The sequence below is a fragment of the Pogona vitticeps genome, chromosome 7 (assembly GCF_051106095.1).
Source record: "Pogona vitticeps strain Pit_001003342236 chromosome 7, PviZW2.1, whole genome shotgun sequence".
NCBI lineage: Eukaryota > Metazoa > Chordata > Lepidosauria > Squamata > Agamidae > Pogona > Pogona vitticeps.
Genome location: NC_135789.1, coordinates 13,231,929 through 13,247,883, shown reverse-complemented (window position 1 = coordinate 13,247,883; position 15,955 = coordinate 13,231,929). Strand labels below are relative to the sequence as shown.

Here is a 15,955-nt window from a genome sequence, read left to right as displayed (position 1 = left end):
GGATAGCTTCCCATGGGGCAGTGTGGAGTAAGCGGACTATAACCTTAGAAGTGCACAAAGGGACGCTAAGGGTCATCCAGTCCAGCCCGTTAGGGAGGCCAGTGGGGAACTCAAACTCCCAACCTCAGACTCTGCAGACAGATGCTGAAACCTCAGGGCTAACCCACAGTTCTTCATCTTAACCGGAGTCAGGGTGGCACTACCAGAGAGAATATGGCGGGAGGGGGGCGGGGGAGTCAAAGACAGAGGGAAGAGGCCGAGAGGTGAAAAATAGGCCCAAAAAAGTTGATTTGAGGTGCCAGGAGTCATATTCAAAGAACCCGGAGGGGGGGGCGCAGACAACCCATGGTTGGGAATGACTGAACAAGGGTCCCGACCCAGAACACCGCCCGTTTCCCAAGCAACCGAAGCCATGAGAGGTATTTCAACTCAGCAGAATCCCGCTTTATTTACATGTTCCATATTTAAAACGCATAATTACAACAGGCCTGGGCTTTCTCCAAGTTTTTTAAGTCTGCAGGCTTTTTTTAAAAAAAAGAACACACACACACACGCATACACACACAGGGTTCCTGTACACGACAACCCACGTTTCTAAAAGTTCACCTGCTTTTGGATAGGAGCGTGAAAATACATACACCGATCGATCCAGATGAAGCCATTCACAGATGCCAAGGAGAGAGAAATGTAAAATTTTGGAAAATGTCCATTTTTCCCCAGGGGAAAAAAAAAGAAAGAAAATATTGCAAGGATCTGAGGAAGGACCTTCCTGGGGTGCAAATGCAGAGTCGAGACCAACGCTCTCTAGCAGGGTCCTGCTTCAAAGGCTTGAAATGTCAGTAGGACCCCCGTATCCGTGGGATCAGCATCTGCTGACTCACACAGATCCACCCCCTGAAAATGTTAACACAAACCCCCAAGAAACAGAGATGTCTAAAGGTGAAATTACAAGAACTGGCCACCTGAGGGAGCCAGAGGCCAGAGTAGGTGTACCGTTGGCTATCATCCGCGATTTTCAGCATCCACGGAAGGGTTTTGCAACCAGTCCCCTACAGATGTCGTGGTCCTCTTATAATTCCCTTTTTTATTTACCTGGCCAAACTTAGCAGCAACAGGATTAACTCACAGGGACACAGAGAGGTGAGCTGTACATTTTGGCTCCTGTTGGACAACCGATCAATGCAAGGTAAGGAGCAGGCAGCTCCAGGAGAAATGGAAGGACAATAAAATAAATAAAAAAGGCAGAAGTCAGCCAGACCAGCAAATGTACTGGCAGGAAGGAACGTAAAAGGACTGACTATAAATTAAAATACGGACTCCCCAAATTTGGTATCTAGAGCGATGGAAGGCCTTAAAGTAACTTCCTACAAAATTGAGCAGGAGAAACAAGGAAATCCACAGCTTCTCAAGCTTCTGTTGTGCTACATTCGTAGTAGACTTTGCTACAGTAGGACCCACCTATCCGCAGGTTCAGTATCTGCTGATTCATTTATCCGCTGGCTGAAAATACTAAATAATAAAAAACTCAGAAATACTGTACCTATTTATACCTAATCCCAGGGTGTATTTACTAGAGCTGGCCGCTAGAGAGAGCCAGAGGCCATGCAACATATAGTGTGTGATATATCTGCGTTTTTCAGCATCCGCGGGGGTGCTTAGGTCCAATCCCCAGTGGGTACCACGGTTCTAATATATTCCTAGCAAACGTTTCTATTCAGGTGCCTCTTACTACCTGCGGAAGACAAGGAGCCAAAACAAGGTTTCCAGAGATCATGATTTAAATAGGAAAACGGAGTGCTTAAGGGCCAGGTTTCAATTTGCCGCCCACTGCAAGCAGCAAATCCCAAACGGTACATGATTATTCTTTTTTTTTTAAACAAGTCGGTGCCATCGCCCAGCCCTGAAAACAAGGCAAAAGCAGCTCTGAGGGTCCCCCCCCCCCCCGGCCGCCCTTTACAAGATGATGCCCCAGCGTCAAGAGACGAGGAGCTGTTTTCACACAGTCACAAGTGCTACAGAACACACAACGAACTGCACGCTGCTCCTGAGCCTCCCTGGAGGGAAAAGGGGGGCCCGGATCGGCTTCCGTCCTGCTTTACAAACTAATCCTACAGCTTAAGGAAAACGCAGTAAGGTTGTCCTCCGAAGATCTTAAAAGGAAGAGGAGATTCGCGACACGCTTCTCTTGCCGTGGGCAAAGGGAAAAAATCCGAAGGTATCTGGCTGGCATAGCAGCTGAAATTGGAAATTTCTGATCAGCCAGCTCAGCGGTTGCTTCCACTTGTTACGGAGGGCCATCCAACCATCCTAACCCTGATGCCACTGGGCACATACGAAGAGAGCTGTTCCTCCTTTGGAGTCTCAACAGGCACGCGGAGGTGCGTGCATGTGCCAGGCCGTCCCAGACCGACAGCCTGCGCCTCCTTGCTAGATATCGTAGCGGCTGGCGCCGTACAACGTAGGGTAGTTCGGGCGGCTGTACTGGAAGTGATCCGCAAGGACACCACCAGCCCGGCTTCCGTATGGGAAGTCCCCTTGGCGTGTAAAAGAAGTCAGTCCGTTGTGAGACTTCTCAGCCCCGTGGCCGCGGAGCGGGTCCAGGTTGACCAGATCCCCCGTCGTGACGGGCAGGAGCTGCTTCTTGGCTTCCCGGTTGGCGTCGTATTTGGTCTATAAAAGAAACAAGCTTTGTTAATTTTTTTTTAAAGGATTACAAAAATTTAAATGTGTGGGGTTTTTTTAAAAAAATGCATAAATAAACAACTCAGCGGCTCTCTGCACACACACCACACCGACCTTGTTGTACAAGAAGACTCCGAGGATGGCGGTCATCATCCCCAGGACGTTGGTGCCGGTGACGGGGTTCCGAAGCATGATCAGGGAGACGGTGATGACGGTGATCCGTTTCGTGGCATTGGCCACGGAGTAACTCAGCGGGCTGATGAGGTTCAGGATACTGAAGGCAATGACGTTCTGGGCGAAGTTGCAGAAGCCGCTGACGGCCAGGAGGAGGATGATCCACGGCCAGTGGGCCATGGAACTCTGCAAAAAGGGAAAGCAGGCTCTGGAAGAGCGGTTCGCCTGGCTGGAGAAAAAAGGGATCACCCAACGGAAGAACCACTATCTCACGAGGAATCCCAGCAGCAGCAGCAGCAGCAGCACCACCACCACCACCCTGAGAAATTGGAGGACCCGCTCGTACAGAAACATGTTAAGTGCCACAGGGAGCAAACCTCTCCTGGCTCCCCTCCTTCCATTTTACTCAGACAGGAGAAAGATTTAGGATATTTATTAATTCCGCTCCATTGTCCCCTGAAAGAGTTCTGTAATCCAGAGAGGTCTTCCCGGCCTGTGGGATAAGGATTCGCTGATTCACTTCCCCACTGCCTAAAACTACTAAATGAAAAAACCCCAGAAATATGTACAGTATTTATACACATTTCCAGCAAGTATTTCACAGACCGAGACACGAGAGGGGGCCAGAGCCCACGCCGTGTATAGCGTTCAAAACTTCCGCAGTTTTCAGCGTCCTCGGGGGGTGGGGTGGGGACTTGGAACCGATCCTCATGGATACTGGAATCCTGCTATTCCAGCGGCCTGAACTTCCCACAAACGCATCTTTCTTAGCGCTTCCAGAAACGGGAGGTTTGTATCTACCGGGGACGGCTCAGTCCCCTTTGGGATCCCAGAGGAGACCGAGGGCTCACCCTAAGCCGAGCAAGACCTACCAAGTCGTTCTCTACGAGGAAGGCGGAGAGATCGACCAGAACCCACGTTGGGATCATGAAGAAGACAGCATGGCAACCGAGGATATTCAGAAGCCGCAGATGATGAATTCGTGAATCTCTCAATACCTGGAGCAAAAGTGGGGTCAGAAACAAGCATGCAGGCGTAAAACACACACACACACACACACACAGAGAGAGCCCGAGGCCCACCCGGCGAGAGGCAGAAGGGGTACCTTTTTAGAAAAAATGTTCTGCAGGGAGAAGCACAGCGTGGCCGCCAGGGCGCTGAGCAGGCCCCAGGTGTCGAAGGAGAGCTCCGTGACCGTGGCAAGGAGGACCCCTCCGATGATGGGGATGAGCGAGAGGTACACCTGCAGGGAAAAAAGGGGAAGAGCCAGGTTTGGGGTTTTCTGAGGGGCTCCCTCTGAGCCCCGTTTCCCCCCTCCCCTCGGGCCATGAAGGAGAAGTCTAGCTGGATCTGGGATGCGACCCCCCCACCCCGTTACCTTGGTGGTTTGCTTCTCCTTCATGATGATCCGGGAAAGCAGCACCACCCAGATTGGCATGGTGGCCTTAACTGCAAGGAGAGGGAGGGTGAGAGTGAGCACCGCAGCCGGGAAAAAGACCCGAGGAAAGGCACCCATGGGCGGCGCAATCCGGCTCCGGCTCACACCCCCTCCCCGCACGCTCCCCCGGTCCGCTTTCTGCGGTGAAACCATGTCCAGCCGGCTTGATTCGCACCCAGGAGGCCGGCAGGGACGGGACGGCAATTGCGAGTCCAATCCCGCCGGTCGGAGTTGACCACCTCTTGAGTGGAGATTCGAACCCAGCCCCAGTTGAAGCTTAGTCTGTTCCTCTACCCACAACACCACACCATACAACAGTAGGAGAAATTCTCTAAGTCCCTTGCCCAGGGCTCAGGGGTACCATTCTCGTGCTAGGAGCCTAGCTGGTGCATCGCTATGCCTCCAGAGGCACCATGGAACCGCAGATGGACCCGTCCATCTGCGGGATCTGTATCCACTGATTCACACTTCCCTGCGGGCTGAAAATGCTACATAAGCCAACCCCCACCCCTCCTCGGGGCAGATAATACATATTTCTACCTGTTTCCAGGTCATATCTGCCCGAGCCGGCCACTAGGGAGAACCAGAGGCTAGCGTCCGCTCCTTCCGCGATTTCCAGCATCCACTGGAGGGTCTTCTTTCTCAGACCCAAGGCCAGAAGGTAAGGCAGAGGGGGAGCCTCTGAGCCACATGCAGAGTGCAGTCCCTCCCCCTCTCCCCCACCGACCCACCCTTGTCCCCCCGTATCCGCGGCGGGGGTTGCTCACCGGTGTGGGCGTAGGAGACGGGCACCCGCCAGAGGGAGACGTGGGCCGAGACCGAGGCCAGGTACTTGCCGAAGGCCAGCGGGAGGATGAGCCGCGGGTACGCGCGGGGGGGCAGCTGGGCGGGGCCGGCGGCGGGCACGCGCCAGGCGCGCAGCAGCGGGGGGAGGAGGGCCACCAGCCCGAGCACGTGGCAGAGCGAGACCGTCACGGGCCGCGGGAACGCGCCCAGCAGCACCTTGTTCACCACGTTACCGCCCGCGCTCAGCGCGTACCAGGCCAGGCACAGCGCCGGCACCCGCAGCACCCCGGGGGTAGGAGGCGGCGGCGGCGGGGAGGAAGAGGCGCCACCCCGCGGGGACGCGCCATGCCCTCCGCCCGCGGATAACGGGGACGCGAGAGGAGCGGGGGGAGGAGGAGGAGGGGGAAGAGGAGGAAAGGGCGACGAGAGCGCCATCCTCGGAGGAAGCCCCGGCTCTGTCGCGTCAGCAGCCCCCGCCGCGCTGGCCCGGCCCCGGGAAAGAGGGGAGGGGCGCCCCCCACCGGCCGCGTCACTTCCGGCAGGCCGCCGGAAGCAGAAGTCCGCAGGGATTGAAAAGGAGGAAGAGAGGCTGGGGGGAGGGAGGGGAAGGGAGCAAAAGGGACGCGGCTGGACTACCAAGCCCAGCCTCCCCGACCGACCGGGGAAATGGAGTTCTGGACTGCAACTCCCAGAAATCCCCGGGAACGGGAAGCGGAAACCCGGGCAGCCGGAAGCGGAAGCCCAAGCCGCCGGGAACCGGCAGAGCCTCCTCTGGAGAAAGCGATGCTCCTGGACTACAACTCCCAGCATCCCTGGCGCTCAAATTTCCCTTTACTTCCCCCTCCCCACCCCTCTCAAGGCCGGAGAGGGAGGGGCCTCTCTCGAGGATCGCAGGACCCCTGTATCCGTGGGACCGGTATCCGCTGACCCACCTCCCCAGCACCTGTAAAAACATCCTACAAAAATATACGGCACCTGGATTTCTAAAGGCGAACCTACCGGAACTGGCTACCAGAGGACTTTTCAGGTAGAGCGTTCGCTGCAATCCGCGGTTTTCAGTACCCGCTCGAGGTGGTGAACTTGGAACCAGCCTCCCGCTGATACAGGGGCTCTACCGTCCATGGGTCTTGTCTCTTTGGGGAGCCTGATACCTGGACTCCCCCCATTCCTACGTGGTGACCATCACCCTTCCCAAATGCTCCTCTCTGGCTCTCACACCATCCCTGCTAGGTCGACTGGAGCCATTCCTTCATTTATGGGTCACAGAGGCATGAGCACATCTTTACAGCAGCTGGAGGGGGGGCTCCCTTGCTGTTTTGTAGGACTTCAGCTCTTCTACCCTAGAAATATATGTTTCTAAAGTCAGTGTTACCAAAATGGGCCATTCGAGGGAGTCCGAGGTCAGGCTGTGTGTGGCGTTTGCTCTCATCCACCTTGAGAGGCTTGGAACCAATTCCCCCAACCCTTTGTTAAGGGTCTACACGCAACTTTAACAGAGCAGCAGAGGAAAACACGGGCTTGCTCTACCGCCGGACCCAATGAAGGAATCGGGGATCTTGTCCCCCCCCCGGTCCCCTGTTTGGGGTTCTCTCCTCTTTCTCCAGCTAATAAATATTAGAAATGGATGGCATGGCTTGTGCAAACTTTTTTTTTTATTTCCACATTTATATCACAATGTGTCCACTGAAAGGACCAATAGCAAAGTTGCTCCCCTTCTGCGCCCCTCGGAACACAGAAGTCTAAATTTACTGTACATTCACTAAGGCTGTTTTTTTGCAGGTCGCTTTTTGTGATGGATTTCCATAAGGCAAACAATATCTAAAGGAATGGTAACGAGTAGATTTCCAGCATACAAACAGGCTTCAGGTCGTTTTCCCCCTTCACTAGACCATTTACAAACGAGTAGCACCCTCCGGAACGGTTTGGACTTTCCTTCGTTAAACCAAAAAAGATAAAAGAAAAAAAAAAAACACAAAAAACCAGAAGGGGAAGACCCACTCAAGGTGGGAGCGGGTCCTGCCACGAGAACGGTCAACCCTTCTTTTTTTTCTTTTTGCAAAATGAAATCAGACTCGGCCCCATGAAAGCCTTGGGAAGGCCGAGCCAACAGTGTGCCTCTCCCCTTTCCAGTTCTCCCAGTGCGTGCCCACCATCCTTGGAAGCCAGATTTCTGTATTTTTACTTTTTTTTTTTTTTGCAGGGGGTGGGGGAGATTTTGAAGAGAGATGCAATGCCAAGAACTATCCCTACAGTTTTGCGCAGTTCATCTTGAAAACACCTCACTGCCGTGGTTTTTTTTTGTTTGTCAGTGGGTTGGTTTTTGAAAGAAAAGCAAATCAAGACAAATAAATACGATTCCACGAACTCTGCATGAAGGTTCCACTTCCACCATTCTCCCCCACCCCCGCCCCGCCACTTGTCCTGGCCCTTGCTCTCCCTCGTTCCAGCCTCCACGAAACTCCGGAAAAGCTTCCACCCTCCAGAAAGCTCACACCTGTTGTGGTTTTCTGTTCTGAACAGCGGGCTTGCTAAGAGTTTAAAACTCTTTATTTTTTTTTCTCCCCCCCTCCCCTCTTTTAAATCAAAACTCTTCCCGTAGGTGTTAAGTCAACTGGTAGCAGCACTTCACATACCAATAAAAAAAAAAGGGAGGGGGAAACCACATTTTTTAACAAGAAGAAACTGCCAGTGTCCAGATGGCTCTCTTACGCATACACGCTTTCCTGGGTGAGCCTTTCTCAGCCTGATGGGAGAACAGCAGGGGGAGGAAGGGGGGCCCAGCGCCTGCCTGGTTTCACTAACCTGCCCATGTAAAAAGCATCCTAGCAAAACTGTACTCAGTCGAGGCAGACGTAAGGCAGAATGTTCAGGCGCCCATCGTCCCCGTGGGGGTCGAGCGAGATGCCCTGCGTCCAATCATACCAGTTACCCTGTGTGTCGTAGCAACCATTCACCCCCGGCCAGGGGTGGTTGGTGATGCGATCGAGGTCCCCCTCTGTCACCTCCCGGGTCACCCCTGGCAAGTCTGAGGGTTTACTGTGGGGAGCCAGGACGTGGGTCTTCCGGGCTTCTCTCCTAGTGCTTTCCTCTTGCTTTAAGTATTCGGACATGAAATAATGAGCCCCCGGAGTCTGCACGCCGGACGACGAGAGCAAGCTGCTCTGCCTGTTCAGGTAGGACTGAATGATCTCGTTCCGAGACAGCTCTTTCCAATTCGTCTGCTCAAAGGGGCTGTGCAGAGGGGGCTTGGGAGCCGGCTTGCCCGTGCCTGTCCTGGGGGGCTCAGCCAGAGCGGGGAGGTCTGCCGGCAAAGAATCTCTTTGCGCCAAGGGCTTGATCTCACCCGTCATGGGGTCGAAGGTCAGCCGGCGCTCCTTTTTTAACCGCACGGGCTTGACGCCCCCTTCGAGGCCCTGCCCGTCCAGGTTGACCACGTAGTCCTTTGGGCGGTACTTTTTCTTCTTCTTGCTGTCAGAACCGGAGGCCGCGCTGTCACTGTCCATCCGGGAGGCCTCCGGGGAGAAGCCAGCCAAGGGGGCGGAAGACTCCCCAGGGGGAGATACCTCCCCACTGCCGGGAGAGGCATCCACGCACAGGCAGAGCTGGCTCTCGGGGGCGGCCTGTGGTTCCGAGCCACGCAGGGAGGGGTCCGGGACCAGGGGTGGAGAACCCTCCAACCTCTTTGTGGGGGGTGGCGGCGGCAACACCTGCAGCGGAGAAGAAGGGCGTGGTGATGATGACAAGGGCCCCGCGGCCAAGGCATCCAGAAGAGGGGGCCTGGGAGAGCGAGCAGGGGTCCCACCCTTGGGGGAATACGTGGTGTGCTGCCGAACGAAGGTTTCCAGCCTCAAGTGCCGAGGGCTGAACGAGGAGCAACGGGGGCTCCTAGCCTGCCCGGCGGCCGCAGATGCCACCTCCTCCGCCTTCTCCTGCTGCTGCAGCACGGCGGTCTTCAGCAACGAGGAGGGGGCCGACGACTTGAACAGTCCCGGGGCGCTGGTGTGAGGCCGGACTGCGTTGATGGGGATCTTGCTCGGCTTCTCGTTCTCGCTGGGCTCAGCTCTGCCGACTTCGGGCGCCTCCGGAGGGCTGGGGAAGCTCTCGGGGCTCCCCCCGATGCCATTTGTGGGGGGCGAGGGAGAGTTCTGTAATACTTCATAGCTCACTTTGGAAACTTTGGGGAGTGGTAGAGGTGGCCCCGGGAGGCCGTCCCGGGCCTCACCTTTCCGCTTACGATTCCCCGCTTTCGGAGAGTGTAGCTTCTGGATGTCATTCCGGTTCTTGGCCTCTGGAATGGGCTTGGGCCCCACCACAACCCCGGGGGGCGTCTCCACTCGGCAGTTGTGGGCCCCTCCGTTGGCAGACCCGGGGGCATTCGGGAGGCCCCGCAAAGCAGCCTCGCTTGGCGTGACTGGCTCGATCAGCTTCTGCCAATTCCGCAGCAGCTTCTTGGCCCGCTTGGCCAGCTCCTCGTTCTTGGTCTTCTTCCTCACATCGTTGATCAGTTTTCCCAGTCGGGTTTCCTGGATTCGTAAATAAATAAATAAATATGAAAGAGAGAGAGAGAGAGAGATCTCATAGCTGAAAAGAAATACAGGGTGATTTCCAAAGGATCACAGAATCACAGAGCTGGAAATGGTCCTATAAGGTCATCCAGTCCAACCCCCTGCTCAAAGGCAAGCAGATCCAACTGTCAGGGGTCCAGTTTTCTCTTAAACACTTCCACAGTGGGACCACTCACCCCCTCCCAAGGTCATTGGTTCCCATTATCGTAGTGCTCTAATGGTTAAGAAGTTTTTCCCTGATATTCGGCCAAAATCAGGTTCCCTGCTGCTTGAGCCCATTCTGGAGCATCCTGCATTCTGGGAGGACTGAGGACGCATCCTGCCCCACCTCTGTAGGACTCTCTTTGAAAGTCTTTGAAAACAGCTATCCAATCTGCCCTTTCACTTCCTTTTCAGGCTGACATTTAAATGGTAAGTAGGGGTTCTAAGAATGCTGTATCTAGTGCATCAGAGTGGGTGGGTTAATACAGTGGTGCCTCGCTTAGCGATCGCTCCACTGAGCGACGAAATCGCTTAGCTGTTTTTGTGATCGCAAAAGCGATCGCTTTGCGATGTTTCCTATGGGGAAAATTCGCTTTGCGATGATCACTTTGCAAAGGCCCCATTTTCGCACAGCTGATCAGCGGTTCCAAAATGGCCCCCCGCTGTTTTGCCCCGTTTTAGAGGCACCGAAAATGGCCGCTGCAATGGAGGATTTTCGCTTAAGGTTAGTTTGGAAGCCCATAGTATCGCATTAAACACGTTTTAATGCGTTTCTATGGGCTTTTTAAAATCGCCTAGCGATGTTATCGCTTTGCAGCAATTTTTGCTGCACGGATTAACATCGCTAAGTGAGGCACCACTGTATATTTTTTTCCCCATGATTCCAGTCATTCTTAATCTTGTTACTTGTTTAACTGTGTTAAAATGTTTTAATTTGATCACTGTGTCGTTTCGGCTTGGTGCAAACTGTTTGAATCGCTTACGGAGAGAAAGGTGGCATTAAAAAAAGAATGAAAACAGAAAAAAAGGAAAGGAAAGGAAAGAAGCGAAGGGAAGCAGTAGAAGTTTCACTTGGCAGCTGGAGAGCTTGCAATATGAGTAGATAAACTTAATCTCCTAATCTCTGGCAGGCGGTGATTGTGTGAAGCTTTCCTGGAATTCCCCCCTTTCCAAGCAATCACATTCAAATGGGGCATCACTGCCCTGGGAACTTAAGGGTGTTCCTGCTCAGCCCAGCCAGCTCTCCAATGCGGGAAGCCTTCAAGTGAAAACGGCCACCACCAGTCAGATCTAGCCTCAGTTTGTATTCCTGCCCTGAGCAGGGGGTTGGACTGGATGGCCTTATGGGCCCCCTTCCAACTCCGTCCTTCTAGGGCAAGAATCTCCCAGGCCACTGTGTTGGCTGTCCCTAGACTAGAGACACAAAGCAGGCGGGATGACGCTGTCAAAACTCACCTCGAGGGCCTCTTTGGTGATGGGGTATTTCTCCAGGCTGGAGATCACTTCCAGGACTGCAACCATGTTATGTATCTAGGGAGGAACCAGAAAAGAGAGAAAATGTTAAATACATTACTTTTAAGCATACCGGGCTGTGCTCCTAAAGCTGCCACTTCTCATCCGGGACCACTAAATCAAAGATACAGCCAGTGCAGCTATAGGGCAAGAGACTGACAGGGAGAGCACTCTTCAAAGACCTGAAAGGAGGTCCTACAGAGGAGGGGGCAGGATATGTCCTCCATCCTCCCAGAGTGCAGGACATGTCAGAATGAGCTCAAGTGACACGAAGCTAGATTTCGGCTGACTATCACAGGAAATGGTTGTTGTGGGATTTTCGGGCTCTTTGGCCGTGTTCTGAAGGTTGTTCTTCCTAACATTTCATCAGTCTCTGTGGCCGGCATCTTCAGAGGACAGCACAGGAAAACTACCCAACTTTTAGAGCAGTATGACAATGGGACCCCCATGACCAACGGGAGCTCACGATTCATCCTGCTGTGAGGCAAAACCACAACGAACGAGCTCCTATTGTGTCAGGCATGGTGTCTATCCAGCAGTGCTTTGGTGCAAAGGAAAACCCTAGAACCGTGGAGTTGGAAGGGGCTTCTAGAGTCCAAACCCCTGCTCAGGGCAGGAATCCAGATCAAAGCAGATGCTCTAACCCCATGCAAGGAAAGGGACATGAAAGAACCCCCCCCCCAGGAGATCTCTCCTGTCCTACAACAGAGCCCTCTAACTTATAGGATTCAAAGCTTCAAAAACGGATGGATGGACCAAAAAAAAAAAAAGAGCAGATTTCCTTTAGAAAAAGCAAGGTTGTCTTGTATCGACAAGAAAGCAAGGAGACAAGAGCTTGCCTCCAAATCCTTACAGAACAGGGGACACAGAAATAGGAGCTTGACTTTGTCAAAACGTGGCTGTGGCAAAGGAATCATACCAGCTCAAACAGAGAACAGTTGGACGATCTGTGAAAAAATGAGCAAAGCAAGACAACGTATGTGGAAATGTGTTGTCCTGATATGGAAAGGCCATTTGGGGACACCGAGGAGAAGATGGAGAAGCACCTCCTCTGCCTTGTCTGTCTGTCCGTAAAATCATCCCGGCTAGACTGCTGTGGGATCCTAGCAGTGCAAGTGGGATCCAAACTAGTCTCTGGTCCTCGTAACCTGAAGTCTGCAGCCACAGAACCACACCGCCATCTTATACACCCACACTCCTTGTGAGCCGAGGGCCTATTTTGATGGTTTCTCACAGAGGGGGTTCCGACTGGGGCCAAAATCCTCTTGAACAATTCTGCATGCATAATGCACAGCTGCAGAAAGTGGTCGGGAAAATTCTAGCAGGACCGAAGTGGCACTCAACACAGTGCTTCGGCAGCATGCATCCCGCACAATCGTCGCCACAGAAACCACGCAACTCAACAGCGCAACAGGGGCTGCGTGTGTGTAATGCCCAACTCATGCTTTTCAGGGTCGTAGTTTTAGGTTATGCCAGATAACAAACAGGCTGCTGTGTGCGATCTACTCTGAACACTTCAGACGTAACGTACAAATACAAGTACGGACGGACGAGCGCTCTGCTAGCAAGACCTGCAGGGGAATTAACTAAAGATGGCTAAAGCGGTAAAGCCAGGCAGTCTATTTAGGGAAGGACAAGTTACACACAAACACACACACACCAGAGCTTCTAAGGAGAACAGAAGCTGGACCAAAACCCAGAAGAGCCACCCTTTCACCATGTTTCCACTCAAAGACCAAAGCATCTGTTATTCAAAAGCATTCACAAAAGGACAGACCAATCCTTCCAACATGTGGAAACAACAGCTTCTGGGGGGTTGAAGAGCATCGAAAGGTGCGACTCTCGAAGATATGCTCCTCTAGCTTTAGTCCTAGGAGTTCCGAAGTAGCTTGTAATAAAAAGCTGTGGGCCTTGGCAGCCTCTGCTTCGGACAGCCCCAGAAGCCCCCTCCATGGCTACCAAAGAGGAATGGCCAATAGCCTGGGAGTCTCAGTTGCAGGGCAGCACCAAAGGAACTCCCAGGGACCCTGCCACACTGAATGAGCTTGGCCCAATGCCTCTTGCCTCCCTGCTTTGAATTTCCTTGTAATTTATTCACATTTTCTTCTGATTTACTATCGTTAGCTCTCACAAGTACTTTTCTTTAACCTGGGAATTCCCTGCACGAGGAATTAAACATTGAATGCACTTCTCCAGCACTCTTTCCCACAAGCCTTATTTTCTTCTTGTGGGGAGGAGGCTGTCTCCTGTCTTACTTATATTCCAGCATATTCCCACAGAAGACATACTGTATAGTATACACCACAGAAATACAGAATGTCATTGTACCTGGGCTACTTTTTGCAAGCCTGGCCGTCTTGACTTCCTTCTGTAACCGTGGCCAACAGAAGGTTGCAAAAAAGGTGTGAAAAACAAGCTACCCCCTCACCTGCTACTCCAACCTCACAAGAAGCTAACAAAGTTATTTGAACAAATGAACTTGCCAATGATATGAAAAGTGTAAAAACACAAAAATCAGCTCTACAGAACTAGCAAGGATTTGGACCAAAATCTCACTGGCTCAGAGGCCACCCCTCCAAAAGGAGGTCAACAACCCGTTTAGACCAGCGTGGGTCAAGAGAAGGGTGCAGGGCCGTGCTTCCCAGCGCCTTGGGTTGCCAGATTTTCTTGGGACTTCAGCCCCCAGAAATCCTGGCCAGCACTACCAATGGCGAAGGTTTCTGGGAGTTGTAGTCCGAGATGCATCTGGGGAGTCCAAGAATGTCCATCTTTGTAGGCTCGGGGAGGGGGGAAAAGGCAAGATAGGTGAAAGAGATCACAGCACAGAAAGAACAGGAAAGGAGAAAAGTTTTGCTTCACAGAGGAGGCATCCCAAAAAGCTGCTTCTCCTCAGAACTTGTTTGTGTTTATTGGAATTACGACTTCTGATGACTTCTTCAAGAAAGTACCTACTGCAGCTGCCTTGAGGGAAGAGAGGAGGGGTATCTGTAGGGAAGAAGCCCCCCTGAAAGCAATCAGTGGGGAAGGACCCCATCAAGGGGCACGGAGTGGGGGGCTTGATTCCTTTCTCACTTTGTTGACGACCATGACCCCTTCTCTTACGGAAGATGGGGGCCACCCAACTGGCCCACTGGCTACGCAGACCAAATAAAATCGTGTTGCTTATAGATTAGACAGATGGCTCTACTTTTGGCCCGCCCTTCTTGCCTTTTACTTTTACACATAAACGTCCAGCCATGTTCGAAAGTTTAAATCACATAAACTGAATGAGTTGTACGGTAGGGCAGAAGACATATCTTTCTCATTCCTTTTCTTGCCTGGAGTTGGAAGATCTGCTTCGATTTAGATTTCTGCCTGGAGCAGGAGGCTTCGAAGCAGGCCGGAATCAGTCTTCTTGTATAATAAAATAAGGAAGGTAAGCTCTGTTGGTCTGAGGATGGGATCCAGGAAATTGTGTATGTGTGTAGATAGATAGGTAGATAGACAGACAGACAGAAAAAGTAAAAAATGCAGGTAGACAAGTCATCTATTTATATCTATACACACACATATACGTGTGTGTCAAAATCTCATGCTTTCACTTTGTTATCTAACTGTACATAGGAGTATATGTATATATATTCTGCCAGGAAAAGGGCACGAACCTTCAACCCCCCCCTCACACACACACAACTTATATATACAAGTAAAAGGTAAGAAGTACAGGCAAAAACAAGCCACAGATGTGTGTGTGCAGACACACAATCATAACGTGCATATATCTTTACGCACTCACACACATTATGGTTTACCGCAAGGACCCACGGCCCCCCTCTTCATCCCCCTTTTACTGAGATCCCAAACTTTCCAACCGAGGACCCTCAAACACCCCACCACCACCAAGCAACCCCACTCCCCATCCCAGGTAGTGGGACCAGGAGGGAGGTGGCAGGGTCTTTCCTCCCTCTTCCCCCCCAATCATCCTTCCCCCTTCCAACCAGACGCCCCACCCCCTCCCCTCCCCTCCCGACTCACGTTGCTGTGGGGGTCGATGGCCTGCAGCAGCCGGTCCCTGATCTGCTGCGGGGAGGGTCCCGGAGCCGCTGTCATTGCCTCCCTTTTGGGGGGGGGCGGGAAGGAGGAGCCCCGGGCCCGGTAGGGGCGGCGGAGACGGCAGGGGGGTGGGCGACGGCCAGAGGAGGGGCCCCTTCTTCTTCCTCCTCCTCTTCCTCCCTGCCTGGCCTTCCCTTCCCGGCCTTCCCTCCTCCTCCGCCCTGGCCGGTCTCTCTCTCTCCCTCCCTCCGCCTCACTCGCCGGGGGGCCACCGGGGCCGCATGTTCCGCCGCGCTCTCGCGGGTCCTGGCGAACCGCGGATGGCGAGGGACGAAGGCGCCTGAGGGAACCGACCCGGGCTAGGCCTAGCTGGGCCCCGCGGGGACCCCGGGGGGAGGAGCCCCGGCCCGGTCTCCGCTCGGCTCGGCGCGACCGAGACGGAGGAGAAGGAGGCCCAGCTTTCTCCCTCTCGCTCCCTCAACTGTGGGCAGGAGCCAGCCCTTCGCGGTGCATCCTGGGAGACGCCCGACGCCGACGGCGGCGACGGCGGGCGGGAGGGGCGACGTCACGGCGCAGCCGCGTCGCGTCTGTGGCGTCACGGTGGGGCCCCGCCCGCCCGAAGAGGGGAAGGGGGCGGGCGAGGGAGGCGGAAACCGTATCCTCATCTTGGCTCTACCTTGGAGGAGGAGGGGGGAGGGAGTCTTCTCTCCGGCGCCTGCGCCCAGCGGCAGCTGCAGTCGCACGTAGGCGGGTTTGGAAGAAACCGGGAAAAATGCGGAGGCCG

General features: G+C 53.6%; 2 protein-coding genes across 2 annotated transcripts; both read right to left on the bottom strand.

Moving 5' to 3' along the window:
- Positions 1-422: 422 nt before the first annotated feature.
- On the bottom strand, positions 423-5,889 carry SLC35E1 (solute carrier family 35 member E1). Its single transcript, XM_072977911.2, has 6 exons — positions 5,062-5,889; positions 4,235-4,305; positions 3,962-4,099; positions 3,729-3,854; positions 2,797-3,042; positions 423-2,670 (listed from the first exon to the last, which is right to left on the bottom strand). The coding sequence occupies exons 1-6, from the start codon at positions 5,513-5,515 to the stop codon at positions 2,428-2,430; spliced, it is 1,278 nt and encodes a 425-aa protein (XP_072834012.2). The 5' UTR covers positions 5,516-5,889; the 3' UTR covers positions 423-2,427.
- Positions 5,890-6,714: 825 nt separating this feature from the next.
- On the bottom strand, positions 6,715-15,933 carry MED26 (mediator complex subunit 26). The gene is made up of 3 exons (XM_072977910.2): positions 15,154-15,933; positions 11,083-11,157; positions 6,715-9,603 (listed from the first exon to the last, which is right to left on the bottom strand). Exons 1-3 carry the CDS (start codon positions 15,226-15,228, stop codon positions 7,918-7,920), a joined length of 1,836 nt encoding a protein of 611 aa, XP_072834011.2. The 5' UTR covers positions 15,229-15,933; the 3' UTR covers positions 6,715-7,917.
- Positions 15,934-15,955: the final 22 nt, after the last annotated feature.